The sequence below is a fragment of the Muscardinus avellanarius genome (assembly GCF_963383645.1).
Source record: "Muscardinus avellanarius genome assembly, chromosome: 8".
Taxonomy (NCBI): domain Eukaryota; kingdom Metazoa; phylum Chordata; class Mammalia; order Rodentia; family Gliridae; genus Muscardinus; species Muscardinus avellanarius.
Window position 1 is genome coordinate 85727221 of NC_137794.1, and position 20349 is coordinate 85747569.

A 20349-nucleotide genomic window follows, 5' to 3' on the forward strand; every position below is an offset into this window, starting at 1 on the left:
ACAAGAAATAGTAGTTGACAAGAAAATCAACTTTGGTATGACCAGAGAAATGCTAGAGGTAGGAAGGGGAAAATTATCAGCCTGCAACCATGCAATACACCACAAGGTGGCACTTGAAATTTAGTGGTAGGTGGGACGAGGCCTCTGATTTTTCCACAGCTTTGCTAATTAGAATGAACACTTGTACTCATTACACATAGATGGAATTTAAAAAGGTTCCTGCTATAGTAAGTCAGTACAATAGTATTTATTGAGACTGCACAGCATAACGTGGGAGGAGAGATGTAACCATGTTTTGTTACCTTTTAGTACAGACAGGTAGAAAGGCCAAACTCAATGGCTCCAGTGCTGGAGGTGGTTTCCCAGCCTGGGAGCTGGGAGATGTGGTCATCCACCTCTGTCTCGTATTTTTCTGTCTCTTTTCCACTCCTTTCTATTTTGCTCTATGTTAACATTATACCAACAATTCTCTATTTGTCATCTTTAACCTACCCAGCTATTCTAACCCCATACTTCCATATTAAACCCTGCACAGGAGAAGAGGAGAAGACAGAAAGCTGAGAAACCTTGAAGAAGCAAATATCCTAAATATTCTTCTCAAGAAAACTAAACTTTAAACCATAAACAGGTATCTTTAAAGTAACAAGTACTCTTTACTGGGACTAAGGTTTGGTTAGAAATATTAGGAATGTTATACAAATAAAAATAGTTACATTTCTGTACATCTGGGAACTATGTAAATAATTGCCTTTACACAATAGAAATAAGAAGATATTATTTCTATGTCACTGTAGTTGATAAAAACATATTATGGTAATATCATAATTCCATTTTGATGGGTAATGTTTTTCTGAGACTTTTTTCTTAGAAGGTAGCAAAATTTATCGCAAGAGCCATGTGTGGCGGCACATGCCTATAAATCCCAGTACTTGGGAGGCTGACACAAGAGGATCACAGGTTTAGAGACCAGCCTCAGAAAGTAGTGAGATTCACAACTACCTAGGGAGACCCTGTTTCAAAAATTATAATTGGGCTGGGGTATAGCTCAGAGAAAGAATGCCCCTGGGTTCAATCTCCACTACCCTCCCCCCCCCACACAAATTACTGCAATAAGCAATAGTGGAGAATAAGTTTAATTTTTCAAAAGAAAATAGAGCATGTGTAAATTCAGATCAATCAATGAAAATTCTGATTTAATGATTTTTATACCTGCTTTGTATTAATTAAAAAGCAGATCAAAAAAGATAATGTGTGTTTACATTTCTAATATGAGCCTCCCTAAAAACCCTATCTCTGTTTTAAAAGTTTTATTGTTGAAGTTTTTATTGAGAACAGAGGAAAAAAAGGAAGGAAGATGAAGCCCCTACCAAGAGTCAGTAGCCATGCACCATGTCAGAATCAACACACCACAGACTCTCCCTCCATCAAGCCAACCAAAACATGTTCAAAACCAGTGTGAAAAAAGAAAGTAATCAACAGACTGAGCTTATTGTAGTAAATGCTACCAATTTATCAAAACTGGAAAAAAAAAACTACATGGAATAGATGGTTTTAGACACTGGAAAACAATTATTTTCCCCAACATATGCAAGGAAGCAAGAGTGTCCTAATGCCATGTTCATCCTACCTTCCTGCCTGAAAACATTTTATGGACCATGATGCAGAATGAGATATCTCCAGAGCAAAATAAAAAAGAAAAGAAAAATGGATTTTTTAATAAGTTAAGGAAAAAAAAACAAGCATTAAGGGAATCTGAAATACTGGAATTAACAAGGTAAAATACTACAGAGGGGAAAATAACATGTAGATAACTCTTTAAACATTTGTAATATGATCTTCTAAATCTGTGACTGAGTAATGAAGCAACTGAAATTAGGATAAAATTCTACAAGGAAAACTTGGAGATTGTAAACCAAACAATTCTCAGAGTCCAAAGGGGAGTGGATTTCAAGCTCCAATGAGCCACAGATGGGTGTCTATAGTCAGCAGAGACCTGAGAATGGCTGAAATTCAGAAAGCCTTAGTGGTCAACCTAAATAGGCCCTACACATATATTATGGGTGCTAATTAATATAAAGTTCATAACGTCCAGTATCTTGGTTTATGTAAAAATTACTAAATACATGAAAATGTGGACCTCAACCAGGAGAAAAATTGGTGGACACTCCAAGACCTAAAAATAACAGAGTACAGAATTAGCAGACAAGGATATTAGATCATAAAATATTATTAACAAAACAAAAAATGGAAAACTATCAAATAGTGCTGAGAGAAAAGAAGGAGCACTAAATAAAGAAACATACTATGTTTATAGAGTAGGAAAAAACTCAGTATTGTTAAGAAATTGGTTATCTTAAATTGAGGCAGAGATTCAATACAATCCCATTCAAATTTCAACAGGTTTTCACAAAGAAATTAATACATTGATTTAAATATATATATTTTAAAATAAAATGAACTTAGACTTTCAAAATAATTTTAAGAAAGGAAAAATGACTAAGTTTAAAGACATATATTCTCTTATTTCAAGACTTTCTCTAAAACTACAATATTCAAGTGTGATATTAAAGTAAGGCTACATATATAGAGCCGCAAAACAGAAGAGAGTGCAGTCAACCTATATGATCAAGGGATTTTCCAGCAAATGTTTCAAAGTAATCCAATAACACAAAGATAGATTTCTCTCATCAAATTGTTTTTGAACAACATGATAGTCACATGACAACAATGAACCTTGGGTTTACTTCATACTACACAAAAATGTCATCTAAAATGAATGATAAACCTAAACGTGAAAAGAAAAATTATCAGCTATTTAGGGGAGGACACTGGAAATGCAAAAGAAAATCTTAATATTCTTGGATAGGTAAAAATATTTCAGACAGGATAAGAGAAGCACAAAACAGAATAAAAATGATGAAATAAACTTTAATACAGTTTAAAACTTAAAATTAAGCTACAGACAAGAATAACTTATTCATATATATATATATCTGACAAAAGACGAATAGCCAAAATTAAAAAATGTTTACAAAATACAAAGAACTTACAATTCAATAAGAAAACAAGTAACCAGCCCAATAAAAATACATAAAAATTTGAATTAAAAAGTAAAAGGGCATGCACACACATATGCAACACACACACACACACACACACACACACACACACACACACACATTACTGTGAGAAAATTCTCCAGGTAGTCATGAACCAACTGAGACCTCCCTTCTTTTTTGCTGTCGTTTTGAGGAATAATTGTAACTTGTGATGGGAATGCAATATCCTCAAATAGGTGGGAACTGCTGAAAAAGTGCAGGCTCTGCCCCAGGAACCCTCTGCTGTAGTCTGAATAGTTGTGCCCACCCAAATGCATGTTGGAACCTAGTCCCCACCATGGTGGTGTTATGTGGGACCCGTAGGGGATGGCTGTGTCATGGGGCTCTGCCCTCCTGAATGGGGCCAGTTCTCTCATTAAAAGCACTTGAGGCAAACTTCCACCCCTTTCACCATGGCAAGAAGACACCATCTCAGAAACAGAGAACAAGTACCACACCAGACACTGAAATCTGCTGGCACTTTGAGTTTGGACTTCCCAACTCTACTCTGCTCAGTAATACATTTCTGTTGTGCATGAATTACTCAGTATCTTTTCTTGCAACAGTTCAAATGGACTGAAATATCCCATGAGTAGGAGGATGTTTCTCAATGCTTTTGCTCAGCAAATCACATCACTCCGGGGTATAAAAACCAAGACCAGCTGCTCTGCGGAGTCTCAGCTGCAGTGTGAGAAATAAGCCATCAGGACTCCACCCATCAAGAGTAACTTTCCTGAGCCTTGAGGCACTGGTTTGCAACGAATCCAAGGCTTCTGTTATCTCTTGCTTCCTATCTACAAGTAATAAATTAATTTTATATAACTTATTGCATATGAGCCTGTTGTGTCTTACCAGACCTATACAAGTTGGTAACCAGGGCACACTGAGCCTGCATGTGAAAAAAAGCTCCCATATCATTAGCCACAGAGAAGTAGAAAATAAAAGAAGAACAAGATAAAAATACACTTAAATAGGTAAGATTTAAATGAAAAGGCATCAGCGAGAATATTAACCAATAGGAGGGTCTTTATACATTGCTGGTGTGAATGCAAAAAGAAATAATGTTTTGGAGAACATTTTTAGTCTTATGAAGTAAACATAAACTCAGTACACAACCCAATGATTCTACAGGGAATAGCAACCCAGAAAATTGAAAACACATGTCCAAAGAGACTTAATATAATTATGTTCATAGCAGCTTTCTTCATTATAGCCAGAAACTGGAAAAAGTCCAAATGCTTTTCAACTGGTGAATCAATCAATAAATTGTGGTATGGCCACATGAGGGAATGTTGCTCAGCAATTAAAAAAAAAGTTTATTGCTGATACATGCACTAGCATAGATGAATCTCAGAAAATCCTGAATAAAAGAGCCAGACACAAAAGATTATATCCTGTATAACCACATTTATATAGAATCTAGAAAACAACAAACTAGATAGTATATGCGAAATAAAGCAGATTCACAGATTACTAGAGCTTGATGTGGGAGGTAGAGTGATCTCCAGATAGGCATTAGAGACCTTCTGTGGGGAGCTGAGGTAGCTCTACATCTTGTTTTTGATGGAGTCAAGTAGTTGTACACACATGATAAACCTTCTAACAGTATCCTTAAAAGCAAGTATACTTCATTTTAAGTATTCTCTAAAGCAATCTGACTATGAAACAGACAAAAACATATCATCAGCAAGCAGACAAAAGAAAAAGAAAAAGCAATGCCATGAACTTCACAATCTAACTCTTAAAGAAGAAAACTGGGAAATCTGACTCAACATCACACAACTCCTAATGTTATTTAGACCCAGTAAGTAAGTGAATATTGGAAAAAACACAGCAAAGTCTCCCTGATTGAGGGAAGGCTTGAGGGCTTCAACAGATTTGACACCTGATGGAAAGGCTAGGTCATCTGTTCATGGAAAGTGATTCAGCCCCAATCAGATTAACAAACAAACAAACAAACAAACAAAAACTTCATTGAACAGATTTTTTTAAAAATATGAGAAACAACCCATACATTTTAATGTAGAGTATATAGCCCCACCCCTAAAACCACAACCCTTTACTCTCAATATAAAAATTTGTGTACATAAAATAAATCATTCCAACTCAACTCTGGTGTGGAAAGAAGGAAAACTAGGTTCAAGTATGGTTAGAAGTTTGGGACAGAAGTTCCTCAGCACAGCATTAAATGAGACAACCATATAAATACAAATGAAAAGAAAATTATATAATATTGCTTATGAAGATACAGGGAACACTGAGTCTAGAAAAAAATATAAACAAGTTTTAATAATAAAATAATTATAACCAGTATTTCATGCTTTAAGCTTATTTAATAACACAAATGGAATGAAAACGGCCCAAATAACAAAATAATTGAATAAAATGGAAACAGAAATTGTAAGGCAAAGAAAATAAATGTAAGAGAAATAAATTTTTATCAAATAAATTAAAAATAAAAAGCAAAATGGAAAGATGTTCAAAATAAAATTCTTGAGAAAAATCACAAATTAGAAAAAGTTTTATAAATATAATACATGAAAATTTGTCAGAAATAAAAGAATCAAATTATAAACTGAAAAAATACTTGATGGTTCAGGAAAATTTGATTTGTATGCTCAGCACTTGAGTACATTTATTTTAATTATGAATTCTACAGGTAAAGGAAGAATTTTCCCATTCATCCACAGAGATCTCCCAAGAGAAAGAAAGTATGACCCTCATGTAATATATGTAGAAAAAAGGGTTATTCACATAAAAGTGCAAATATTCTCAAAGATGAAAGAAGTTGGGCCATAAAGGGCTCAGAAGTCCTTCCTGATCTAACATCTGGAAGATAAAATCCTAGTGAAAGAAATCAGAAACATAGAAATCATAGATTAGGAAATACCAATGACTCTGCCTATATATATGTGTGTGTGTGTGTGTGTGTGAGTATTGCATTAAATGTTATAATTATGACTTCAGAATTTGTAAAAATTTAAACTACTGAAAATACAAAAATCAAAATATAAATATTTGTAGTGTAGAAAAGAGAGATGGAAGAAAATGTGAATGTATTAATGACCACACTGTTCATGACATAAAACTGAAACTCGCAATCGAAAAAAAAAGTAATTCTAATCTCTTAATGCCTCTTATTATATATTTCCCAATATTTTAGATCTTTTATAAAGCAGTATCTCTTATGGTTAAAACAACAGCAATGGCATTTATCTGAAATTCAGTAAATAATTCACTTTTACTTTAGTTTCTCTTTCTTAGGATAAATTAAGACAAAATTCAGTGTTGTTTAAAATACTGTATAAATTGTGATTTTAATATGTAATGTACACATTTTTATCAGTATGTACATATATTATTGCTGTATTTACAGCAATAATACTCAATGCCAGTAATATTTCTTTTTAATGGAAATTGAGACATTGATTTTTGCCTTCTTATTCATTTATTTATTTTTGTGGTACTGAGGATGGAACTCAGGGGCATTCTACCTTTGAGCTACACCCCACTCCTAGTTTTTATTCTTTATTTTGAAACAGGGTCTCACTAAGTTGCAGAGGGCCTCACTAAGTAGTTGAGGCTGGCCGCAAACCTGTGACCCCGACTTAGCCTCCTAAGTAATGGGTTTACAGGTGTGCACATCCACATCTGGCTGATTTTGCATTCTTTATAAAGACTTATTCCATTATTACCTGAGCTTCTTATAATAAACTAGTGTTGTGTGTGTGTGTGCGTGTGTGTGTGTGTGTGTGTGTGTGTGTGAGTGTGTGTGTGTGTGTGTGTGTGTGTTTGCATGTATGGTACTGGGGATTGAACCCAGGGGCATTCTACCTCTGAGTTAAACCCTCAGCTCTCTTACAGAATCTCCCTAGGTTGCTGAGGACCTTGATAAATTGCTGAGGCTATCCTCCAAACTGCCATCCTCCTGCCTCAGCCTGCCAAGTACTGGGATTACGAACATGTACCATCCTGACCGGCTAGCTAGTATGATTTTAAAACTGTAAAAACATAAAGTAATTTTCCTGCAAACACAGAGAAATGCCTCTTGATTCCATTTTAGAACCAAACCAATAACACAGGAACTTTCCATCATATAAATCACAGTATTAATGTGTGGTAACAAAAGAGATTTCATAATTTTCCCAAATTTATTACCTATTATTTTATTTAATCTTTGTGAGTTTTTCATTTACCCTTATTCCTTGCCAGATGTGTAGGAGCTAGAGTAAAACTGCATCCCCAGAAGAGACAATAAAAATGAGACAAGCTGCTACCATCTTTTTTCCTGTTAATCTATCCTCTAAATTCTGATTCCTTCAGAATTTTTAAAATAAAAAAATCACCTAATTAATTGTGATATTGAAAGCACAGAATAGAAGATTTGGGGTCATGTGTTATATGAGACTTCTTCTTAGGGCTGTATACTGAAGACCCAGAGGTAATATTATTTTAAGCAAGATGCAAAACACATCTAAGTCATTTATTTCTCTCTTTGACTAGCACCTACTTGGTCCTTTAACTAGCACCTACTTGGTTTGGCCTTCTCTATTAGTGTTTTCAGTGCTTTTTTATTATTATGTGTATGTATATTTTATCTAATTACACTAATCTCTTCTATTCTGAAAAGTCATACTTATAGAAATTTGAATAATATATACAAAATAATATATATTCTCCATATCCACATAGAGAAACAGACCAGAATACAAAACCCTAACCTACCCACTCATTATGTATTAGGTGATGATGAACAGTTTTCTAATCTCTTAGTTTGTATTTATTCTTCTATAAAACTGGGATTGCATGCATTTAAATTATGTAAAATGGAGTTGAATGAAATCATGCATGTGAAAAGATTCAGTGAACTACAAACCTATTCACACCAGCATTTTGTTGGGTGTCTTTTACGAGACACAGGCCTCTGTTCAGGTGGTCATGGGGTTGTTTGGATAAGCACTGAGTAAGAAATTAGCTGTGGATGATGAATTTCTTATTAAAATAATATGTCCTTAATTTATAATTTATAATCCCTATATATTTAGAAACCAGAGGCAAAGAGCACTATGTGATGTGTCGCCAATAAAACCCTTCTTCACTTCTCATCTACCTTTTACCATATCTTCATTAAATATTTTTTACTTTGTTCTTAAATATTTCCTGTCAAAAATCTGTGTGTATTTCTACATAATTATGTCAGCCTGTTTCATTTTGAAAAGTCCTAATATCAAATTAGAAAGTTCTTCCTTATATAAAAACAAATTAGGTCATACCAAAAGCTCCACCAGCCATTCTAAATCTTCATGCTGATATTACTAAGAACAGATAAATATCCTCAACAAAGTTCTCCCCATCTTCTCCTAACACCTTTCACCGTCTTTCCTTGCTTTCCCTCACTGCCTCCTTAAAATGCTCCCAGGCAGGGAGTCTTGTGGGTGCTGCCTTAGAGGGGCAGCCTGAGTGTACATCCTGCTCATTAACTCTAGTACCAACATCTTGGTTCAAGAACCTTCTTTACTTCTCAACTGGACAATAACAGTAGTTTCCTGATTAGTGGCATTCCTTCCTATCTGGCCCACCTACAACTGTTTTCTCAACACAGTAGCCAAATTCCCTTTGTTTATGTCTTCCAAAGGCCTTCTGTTGCCCCAAAAGTCCTGCAGATTCTGGACCCACTGGCTGTGGTCCTACATTTACTTGTCTCTACCTCACTTGACTCTGCTCCAGACAGATGCACCCTCCTGCTTGTCCTCAAGAGTGTAGGTTCGTAAGTCTCATACTAGGTCCTACCCACCATGCTAGGTTCATATCCATGGTACCATCTCTAGGGTATGGTTCATACCCACCATGGTAAGTCATAACATTGGCTCTTCTTTGTGCAGAATAGATTCATGTATCTTTCTATTGCTGGCTCCTCAGCGTGTAGGTTTTGCCTCAAGTATCACCCTCCCTAAAAGGACTTCACCACCCTATTGACAAGAGCTACACACTGCCTTCAATATTCTGCTTGTTTTATAACATCTACTGCTATTTAAAATTATATATTAAAAATCTATTTGTTATCCCCTTCTATTATAGAATAACTCAAAATGAAAGGAATAGTGTTTATTTTATTTATTATTTTATCTTAAGCAGTTTTTATGATATGCACTTGTACAGAAAGAGCTAGCATAGCGAGCCTGATGCTGCTGTCCTCAGAAACGCCAATTTCCAAGTGTGAACTTTGGCTGGTGTCTAAGAACTTAGTTGGCAATTTCCTATATTTATACAAAATGTTCTCTAAGTGATCAGTTTAACCAAACAATGTGTTTTATGCTGAGCACCTGATCTCTGTCTAGGAGTCTGGAATTCGGGCGTATGTTAGGCAGAGGGCACTTATGTGATGAGTCCCCAGTAAAACTCTGGATATGGAGGCTCTGATGGGTTTCTTCACTTGATACATCACAACTCACTCTTGGAATTAAATGCACTTTGTGCAGCTCTACTGGGAGAAGCCTCTTGGAAATCTGGAGCTGGTTACTCTGGACTTTCTCCCAGTGCCTTTCCTTTTATTCATTTTTCTTTGAATTCTTTCACTCTGATAAATATTATCCACAAGTACAACTATATGTGGAATCCTTTAGATACAGCAATCAAGCAACTTAATCTGTCTCCCAGGTTACATGTAATCAAAGAGTGCATGAAATAATTCCATGACATAGTAATTATCTCAACATAAAAAGAAAGCCCACCCTTCTCTGAAGTATATGATCCCACCATGAAGTCCATTGACCACTTACGTGACTGGTTTGTAGATCTCTTTGACACCAATGAACTGAAGTTGTTCCATAATGTCTGGAATACTTGCACATCGGGTGAGGTTAATTCTTGGATAATAAAGAAGATATGAGAGACACATTTCATTTCTGGTGCTTAGTCCTCCCTGAAAATAGAGGTATTTTATTTAGCAAAGTATGTGTTCAACCCATTCTGACACATATAACATAAAAGCCACCAATGTCATTTAGTATTTTCCAGTGCTAGAAGGTATTGTGTTTGTATGGCTTTTCATTGCACTTTACATTTAATTTACTGAAGTGCGTTTATCTAGGCAATATATAGTTTAATGTTGTATGTTCTTGAACTTTACATAAAAACTACATTATTCTGCTTTAAACTTGTTTCTTCCATCAACATTATGTTCTTCAGACAGATTCATGTTAATATATCTAGCACTAGTTCATTGATTTTTATAGTTACACACTATTTCATTCCATAAATATATTTCTTTATTCTCCTCTTGAGGGTATGAGCTATTCCTTGTTTTTGTTCCTGTGCTGTTATATCTTACTACAAATATTTTGCTAAATCTTTCTCCCGCCCATGGTGAACTTCAATTTTATGAATGCTTTACTGCCCCATTGGGGTTATTATGTCTTTTCCTTTAATTTTCTTGACAGAGAATCATATTAATATATTTCTCAGTTTAATTCAACTTTGCATGCCTCAAATGAGCCCTACTGGTTCTAACAACAGATTTGCACATAACACAACATTCAGTTTGTCAATATTTTATCAAAGATATTTCTATCAAGTGCATGTTCCTGGCCTCTTTCATGTTATCCTTATTAAGATTTCATCTTAAGACTATGTTGACTTCATAAAGTGAGTTGGTGGGAGGTATTCTCTCCTTTTGTGATCTCTGGAAGGGACTAAGACATGAGTTATCTATCCCTTGAATGCTTGGTAGAACTCCCCCAAGAAATCTGTTGGGACTAGATTTCTGTTTGGGCCATAGGATATGAGATTGTGTGGTTTATTTTTCCTCTTGAAGTCTGAATTTATACAGGTTCCAACTCAAGTAGAGTCAGTTAATGATACTCTGTTTTATTATATTTGGTGATAAAAAACTAAGATAGCTTTCCATGAGAGTCCATAAATTACACTGCAATTATTACCATAGTATCTCAGCTATTTTGAAGTCTGATAAAGTGCTAATGCATCCCTGATTTCACTTTTATTAGGTTTCATGCTCAAGAATTATTTCCAAATGGGGATGGATTCTGATCTTTTTATTATAAAATCAAAGATTATTTCAAAAGTTATTTCCTCCTCACCATAAGTGGACTTTAATAAAAACAAAAATCATCTTACCCAAGTCATCCCAACTCTATCCTTTGTGTTGTAGCGACACTCTGTAATTAGGTTATCCCCCTAAAAACATAAAAGTCAAAGCTTTTAGGTTGAATCTTTATGCTGCTTCATTTACCTAATACAAATGAAGGCCAACAATTATATTTTCTGTATGAATGCATTCATCGAGCAATTTGATTCAGTGGGAAAACTTTGACCTACTTAATTCTACCTTTGTTAGTCTAATGAGAAACCAGACAAACATAGGTCTCTGTGTTCAAGTCAGACTCCACACAACTCCAACTAACCTAGGTAAGGGACTGAAAAGCCCAGGCACAATCTGGTCATCTAAGAAAAGAAAATAAAAGGTGAAACTACCACTTATTTTACACAGCTATTCTAAAGAGACTAAATAACACAATGCATATTTGGTCCTCAGTAGAAATTAGATATTAGTCATAGATACTAGTTATTGTGACTATTTATTCACTTATATTATTTTCTTTAGTAATGTTAGTTATTTTCTTGGAACAAAACTTTGAAGCAAATTAATAGGTCTGTTGTTCTCGTGCTTTCCAACCTTTTGATTTTCACAAACAGAGAATAGTGATCTTTATAGCTTTTCACTCAGGAAGTTCACCAGCTCCTAAATTTTTCTTACCTGCCCTATTACTGAAAGACCCAGAGATCAGTATCTCAGCACACTTACAACCTACTTGCGCACATCAGTTGGGGAATTCTGAGATAACACAATAAAACTAGTTGGAAATCCCAGAGACTAACATAAGAGAGTATGGTCCCTAGGAATCTTGAGAAAGTACTGCTTCCCAGAGTTCATCTTAACACTCTCAGAGTGTATCAAAGAATTTTCAAAAGGACTAGAGACCTAAAGCTGTGGCTATGAGGATAAATATTGGAAAATTTATCCTCTTCCTTTCATGGTATCTCTTCCTTTCATGACTTCCTTCTGTTTTTCTCCTTTCCTTTATATCCTTTTGTGCTATATTTTCTCTCTGATGGTTCACTCTATCTAAAACCCGTCCCCAGAATCATGTGAAGAAGATATTAATGTCACTGTCACTTCATAACTTGCATAAGAATCTGGTTTAAGGAGTAGATTTAAGTGTATGTGACTACTGAGACTGATGGCCATGGAATAAACAAATTAGAGAAAATCAGACATCATAAAATTAAAGGAAAAAAAAGGTTTCATTGCTAAAAGTCATGAGATTTTTTTTCATAACCCCAAGTACTGTTGCAAGCTGGATCCAACACATAGTATAAAAAAGGATGTCTGAATACTATTGTCACATGAAAGAATTAATCTTTTATTATTTTTTAATGAAATGAAACTTTTTATAACACTGGAAATTGAACCAAGGGGTGCTCTAAAACTGAGCAATCTACATTTATTTATTTATTTATTTTCGTGGTACTAGGGATACTAAGAGGCATAATACCTCTGAGCTACACCCTTCATCCTTGTGTTTCTGAGGCTGTCCTCAAACCTGTACACCTCCTATCTCATCCTATCAAGTACTGGAATTATAGGTATGTGCCACACCCAACTCCTTTATATACATATATAATATTTCATATTATATAAAAGATATAATTTTATAGATTTTATGCATTTATATAAATATATAATATATGATACATATTTTTTATTTTGAGAAAATGTCTTGCTAAGCTGCACAGGCTAGCCTCAATCTTGCAATCCTCCCGCTAGAGCTTCCAGAGTAGCTGGGATTATAGGTGTGTGCCATAGCACCCAGCCTGAAATAAAACTTCTAAAAATCATCTCATCTCATCTCTTCAGGATAGTATAAAGAAATCTTTGAGTTTACTAAAATCGGAATCGCATTTCAAAGAATCACTGAAGGAGGACAATGTGTAGCGATCAGAACCTGAGTTTTTGGGGTTGTTTTGGTTGCTGCTTTTTGTTTTGTTTTGTTTAATGGGTAGCTTTTAAATTGCCCCTGGGAATAGTAAGAAAAATGAGTTTCAATTTTGGAAAGCAGATCAAACACATTCCCTGTGAGTTACGCAACACGCATGGTGGGTAGCTTGAAGAATACGGCTATGATGAACAAATTTATTTCACTGATAGAAACCTTACTACATCTCGGCAGTTAGAGGAGTCAGGACTTTTATAACATTCGGTGAAAAAGAACAAAAACATGCATACTGGTAAGATTGTTTGTTCTTCCTTTAGATATTGAAACTCCTGGAAATTGAAGTCGAAATCGTCATCATAAGCGAGCAATTTCATTTCCTCCCCTTTACGAAAATGGCGCAGCCGGATGCCTCTGCCAGCCAGGTGAGCGTGGAGGAGCACGGCGAACACGTGGATCCCACTTGGCTTTTCAGCTTCCAGAGCCTGTGGAGGGCCGCGAGGAAGGCCTGATTAGCCCAAACAAGTGCGTGTTCAGGCAGTTCACCATCCAGCAGACTTGGAGGGACAACTGAGGAGAAAAGCTGCAGCAATTTAAGTGAATGGTGGGGCTGCCAAATGTTTTGGACTTGGGTGGTTCACTGTTCTGTGGTGCAGCAACATTTGCCAGGAGACAAGAAAGGGAACCTACCAGACCACTCCTAAGCATATCTTTCTTTTTTCTTCTTTTAGGAGGCACTCAAGACTCCTGGCAAAACGATCCCAGCATGTTAGCAATCTGAATATGAACACTCTGGAAAGAATCTTAAGAATTTTCCCCTACTTTTTAACATTGGCAATCCAGAGTGGTCAGTGAAATTCAACAAATCGCCCATGGTCCGGCAGCTAGAAAATGTCGTCATGGCAATTTGAATTATGATCTAAAATAACTCAGAAGAGCATGATCTTTCCACTTCACTGATCTGTCATACTGTCCACAACCACGATATTTTATAATTTACAAGAATATGATTCATATTGAAATATCTGATTCAAGGAAAAAAAACTATACATAGAAATAGTCATTAAAAATACTTATACGTGTTTTTTTCTTATTCTTATTTACAGTAGTTATTCTTGCTTTTTGGTAAAAAAAAAAAAGGGCAGGAAACCATAAAAGAGAAAAAAAAGAAAAATACTAAAGGAAATACTGGAAAAAATAAATGTGAAGAAGATGGAGAGAAAGAAAAAGGAGACTGTGAAAACAACAGTCAAAATTGTGGAAGATGAAAGAAGGCGTCCAAGATGAGACAAATAAGAGTAGAGGAAGGAAAACACCGTGAGGGTTATTCTTACCTCCAGAATTCTACTCCTGTAGCCTTTAAGATTATAAAGGCAGTCAAAAATCCTGCTGAAATATCAATAATGCTAACAAGCAAGGACTCTTTCCATCACGATTTCTAAGAGCATCAGTTAATCTGCAGATGGCAGCTCCCAGTCATGGATGCTACATACCTCCTCCAGGCATTCCAGCGTGCAGTGACCCTCGGACCGAAACTCAGGCATCCCTGGAGGGATGGTGTGGAACAGGCTCACCCAGAGGCCAGCCTCGATCACCCCTGCGTCATATTTTCTTATGTCCGTCGTATGAAATAACCTTAGCCCAGAGCTATCTATTAATCCTGGAACAAGAGCACGTAATTAAAAGCGAGCTGGAGTTCTTAAAAGTAAGTTCTCATATTCAGTTGAAATGGATTCATGTGTGTTCTGTAAAATCTCACAAGGGACAGGGATACAAGCAGAGATCAATGGAAAACAACAGTCAGCAGCATGAACAGAATTAAACCATGCGCGCCGTGCTGTCTATAGTCTTGGTAGACTCCGGGGGTATGCTACAAGATGCTCGAGTTACTGAGCTGATATAGCTTACCATCATCTGACAGGGAGACACAGTGAAAATTCTAAAGTCATTCATTACAATGTAGGCTAGTCCCCATAAATTCATCGTATATTGTCTTGAGATAAGGTTCAATGATATTTATTTAGAAGTATAAATCCCTCAGCCCAGAAAAATCGGCTGATAGAGAAAACTACTATAACTTTCTTTATAGTTTGTCACTATCCTTATATTCATTCAAATCATAAATCAACATTATTAAAAATCTATTGAGTTTGGGCCATGCCTATAATTTCAGTACTTAAGAGGCCAAGACAGGTAGGATTGAAGCTTCAAAACCAAAATATGGTAACTTAGCAGGTTAATGATTGAAAAAATAAAAAATAGGGCTGGGGATACCCCTGGGATTCAAACCCCAGTACCTTCCCCCCAAAAAATAAAAATATCTATTATGTGAACATTACTACATTAGGCATTGTGTGGGTAAAAGGTGAATAAGATGTTATGACATAGTTATTAGGAGGAGTAAGAATGAAACCCAAATACTTTATCAATGTATTCTACTAACTCTGAAATTAATTGATTCCCTTCCCTGTAGTAACACTGAATTTGTATTTATAACCTTGAAGAGTTTGCTTCTTCAAGAAAGACTTTGTAGACCACCTACCACATAGTGTTGGCTAGACTAGGCCACCAATGAAATGCTCTAATAGTATTAGGTAACTTCTTTTTGGATTGAGTGGTATACATCTACTTTTATATTAATTGGTATGATCATCTCATTGTTTCTCTTTCCCACTGGACTGTGATTTCCATGTGGATGGGGACACTGCTTGTCACTCACATGATACTATCATACGTGGATCCACTGCATAGTTGGTATTCAGTATTTGCTGAATAATTGCACAAATCGAAATAAAATAATTACTTGGAATTGCTTCTGTTGATAATTTCATATTGAACTTATCAACTTTGCATGTTTGAAATTACATAAGTAAATTCAGAAATCAAATGCATACCCTTATAACCTATCTCACTTCAATGTCACCTGATGCAATATTCACTGTACGAAAGTGTTGAATCTATTTATGGTTTTCCTACCATAAATAGACATAAATGCTTACTATTTTTAATTTGATGAACAGTAAGCTTTTTCATATACACAGAGAGAAAAGGTTTTATAAGCACCATATATTTGAAAAAATTATATCATGAGGAATAAAAGTCTGTTATTCCACATCCTGGTAGGTAGTATGGAATATTTTTTTCAGATTAGTGACTACATAGCTGAGTTTGGTGGTACAGACTTGTAATTCCAGTACTTGGGAGGCTGAGACAGGAGGTTCCAGGATAGCCTCAGCTATGAAATGAGATTCTCAACAAATTAGAAAGATCCTGTTAATCTTGCTAAAGTAAATTTTAGTGATTCTTTTCAAATTTTTATTAAAAAAAGTAAGAGTGGACATGTGTCTTGAAGGTGGAATGCACCTGCGTTCAATCCCCAGTACCAAATACACAACAAAAATTTAGTGACCGTATGTGAGCACCTGTTCAACTGGTGCTGGTTAATGCCTACCGTCCTGTGTAATTACAAACAGAACCTCTTTTGCTCCAAAAAGGAACTGAGTTTGAATGTCTAGGTGATAAACATGTCAATTAACTTTTTCTAATATGGGTTGCTATTTTGTTTCAACATTGTTAAAGACAAAAGTTAAAAAACTTTTTTAAAAACCCACAGGTAAAATAAAAGTGAACTCACCTTTCTTATGTGTTGGGTTATCATAATGGACTTCAAGAAGCACATAATGAGGATCTAGTGGAGTGCCAAGGGACAATCCAACATGAGGCGGATAGGAAAATCCCTACATATGGAAAATGCCGTGAGACATTATTCTCTGAACATCCTGAGTCCTCTAATCCATTCAAAACCAGTCATCCCCGAAGGTTTGTGTGTGTGTGTGTGTGTGTGTGTGTGTGTGTGTGGTACTAGGGATTAAACCCAGGGACATTCTATCTCTGACCTACATTCCCCAAACCTATTTTTTATTCTTTATTTTGAAACAGGGTCTCACTAGGTTGTAGAGAGCCTCACTAAGTAGCTGAAGCTAGCTTCGAGGCTGTGATCCTTCGGTCTCAGCCTCCCAAATACTGGGATTACAAGTATGTGCCACCATGCTGGTTCCCAAAGATGTTTTAACCTTCTGGAATTCTATTAATCAATCATAAATTCAATAGAATGATTTGAGAAAAGAATCCTTTCCTATGAAAATAGAAATATGCTACATGCTATCTCATATCAAAACAAATACGTAGAGCTATATTTATAAGTCATAGAATCCTATTTGTGATTCTGGGGGAGGCATATTGTGTTACATCTCAGTAATCATTAGCCCCACCTCTCCACCAATGGCCCAGGCAAAAATCACGGTCTCGCAGGTGAGGAAGGCGTCGGGCATGTTGGGGTGGTAGCACTCATGGCCGTAGTCCAGGATGCTGTCGTTGAAGCTGCTGCTGCACTGGTACAGCAGGACATGGTGGATCAGGCTCTCGTGGCCTCTCTGGATCACTGGCTCCACCTACACAGACACAAAGAGAGGGAGGATGCGATGAACGCAGACACCCTATCACAAGCACGGAACTGGCTAAGTGATCATCTGTTCTTCCAGGGAATATTCTTCTCAATTATGTGCTGGTTGTGTAACAGTCCAAGCATCGTTTGTTCCGGAGACGATGCTGCTGCTGCTGACGACAATGACCATGGCAACCCCACGGATGAGATAATGGTCCCCTCGGAGAACGATAGGACTTCATTGCAGGTTTTATTTTAAACTCATGTTTGTTTCCCTTATCCATTCTGCAGAGAAGCTGTTTCCAAACTTTCTTGCTTTCTTCCAGGTCTCATCTTACATCCCTCCTGCTCCCTTGTATTCCCCCTCTACACACACACACACACACACACACACACACACACACACACGAGAAGTCAAAGCTATAGGTACAAACTCTCTCCCTCCTCATCTCCTTCACCTCAAGATGTTATCTCTCCCCATTCCTGCTGGAGGTGATTAACAATGTCACACTCATCTTTATATATGCATGGGAGGGGCAGAAAGTAGGGCTCAAAGATGGATATTTTTATTTTAGTGATAGTTACATTCTAACAATTTTGTTATTAGAATTTGGGAAAGAACAAAACAAAACATTATTAGTGTTGCACTCCTGTAACACCAATCTAACTGGGAGAGGGAAGCTAGAAACCAGCTAAAACAAGATGGGCAGGAAATTTGGTGCTGAAATTGCCAGCATGATCCACATGGACACACTCCTATTTTTTTTTTTTTTTTACGGTACTAGGGATGGAACCCAGGGGCATTCTACCTCTGAGCTACATGCTCAGCTCCATTTTTTATTCTTTATTTTGAAACAGGGTCCTACTGAGTTGCAAAGGGCCTCACCAAGTAGCTGCGGCTGGCCGTGAACCTGGATCCTCCTGTCTCAGCCTCCCAAATGCTGGGATTACAGGTGTGCGTCCCCACGCCCGGCTCCACTTCTATTGTGCCCTCATTATACTTGTTTCCTTCATCACAGTTATCTACCTCAGCCCAGGAAACCACGGACCAATGCAGAATGAGGTAAAGACACCAACCTTCCAGAGAGCCCTACATCCAAATGAAATGGGGGCCCTGCACTTAGCCTTTTGAGGTTGGAGATGTGATCATCATTTGTAATGTTATTTTTTTTAAATCAAGAATCCCTGGTATCCTCCTAGAGTCCCAAAAGGTTATCTTAGAGCTTAGTGACACCTCTGCTTTTAGCTCTAATTACTCAAATATAGGCACTGAATTTTAAAACCTTCACTTGCTCTATTTTAGACTTGCATATTTAGATAAACTGTTTTGAGCTCTTCTCTCCTATGACTTTTCATTTTCTATTTTCCCCATAGATTTCTCTTTTCTGTAGGAAAATTTAAGCCAGAGGGAAAAGGGCGTGTAGCAGGTAGAGGTCTGAAGTGGGCAGCATGGAATTCAATTTTTAAAATTTGTTTTGTGTTTCATAGTGAATCATGCCATTCCTAACCCACATATGAATTTTTTATATCATATTCATGGAAACATTGCACATGGTTTTGTTTGCACTTGTCTCTAAAAGATCATAAGCCCTGCAGGCAGAAACCATGTTCTATTTTGCTTGACTATGACAGTTATTGTTCAAGCATGGTTGCAAAATAAACAATGATTGCACAGAAGTAGAGCCCAGAAATTCGATTAAAATTTGGCTCCCATGTCTAGTTTGAGCTGTATTGGAAGACTAGACTTGTTTGGGTACCTCTGTACTCTCCTAAAATGTACACTCCTAAAATGTCAAAACAGCAAAATATTTGGACACATGTGATATTTTGCTAAGTGCCTTACAAGTTTCAGGTGGAAACTGAAGGTTATGGTGAGCTTCAGAAGCCCTTACTAAGGCAGGGAGGGGGGGGGTACGCACTTAGAGTGTGGGACAGTGTGTGAGTCTGCGTGGCGCGCCTAAGATTAGGGAATTTCAAATAAGCTGCTTAAAATGCATTTTAAGACCAAGTGTTTTTGTTGTTTTTACAGGATGTTCTGAGACCAACACCAACCCAACCTGCCAGGCTGCCAATGCATTCTTGAAATAACAATAAAACTTCTCTTTTTTATTTAGCACCTAGTATCTGCCAATCACCACTTTAGTCATTCTCCGTATTTTACTTAACATTTACAACATTATCTATAAGCCTAATGCCAATATCTCCATATTACAGATGAGAAGGCTGAGACTCAGAGAGAGCAGGCAATGAGTCAAAGGATCAGAGCTAGAAAAGTGGTGGATGCGATTGGAAGCCAGGCTGGTGTGACTGCAAAGCTATTCTAACTGCCCCAAATTATTGCAGGAAGATGTGCTAAAGACGCACTGAGGACTCTGGAAGCTGCTGCCAGTAGGAGGGAGGAGCAGAGGTATCAACAAGGTGAGTTGGTGACAACTGTCATCAGTGAAGGTGATGGCACCGTGAGACAATGCCAGAGGGTTCTCTGAGAGCCACTAGCGAGCAGCACTGTGCAGCTGGCCATGGCGGCACAGGCCTGTAGTCTCAGTACTTGGGAGGCTGAGACAGGAGGATTGCGGGTCCAAGGACAGACTCAGCGATGTAGCAAGACTCTCGGCAACCTAGTGAGGTCCTGTCTTCAAACAAAAAATAAAAAGGACAGAGGATGTAGCTCAGAGGCACACTGCCCCTTGGTTCAATCCCAGTACCCCCAAAAGAAAAGTGAAAAAGGAGAACCCCATATTCAGAGGAACAGCATGACTGTGAGCTGTATACTGGAGGCCTGGTGGTCTCTTTGAAA

The 20349-nt window shown here is 36.9% G+C and overlaps 1 protein-coding gene across 1 annotated transcript in view; it reads right to left on the reverse strand.

The window, feature by feature from the left end:
• Nucleotides 1–20349, reverse strand: part of MOXD1 (monooxygenase DBH like 1) — a gene marked incomplete at both ends in the record, with an annotated part of 294534 nt that overhangs the window by 216445 nt on the left and 57740 nt on the right. The window contains 6 exons of the mRNA XM_080700123.1: nt 9878–10020; nt 11232–11291; nt 13402–13593; nt 14602–14768; nt 16743–16845; nt 17380–17559. Coding sequence (XP_080556249.1) covers nt 9878–10020; nt 11232–11291; nt 13402–13593; nt 14602–14768; nt 16743–16845; nt 17380–17559 — 845 coding nt within the window. The remainder of the gene's footprint in view (nt 1–9877; nt 10021–11231; nt 11292–13401; nt 13594–14601; nt 14769–16742; nt 16846–17379; nt 17560–20349) is intronic.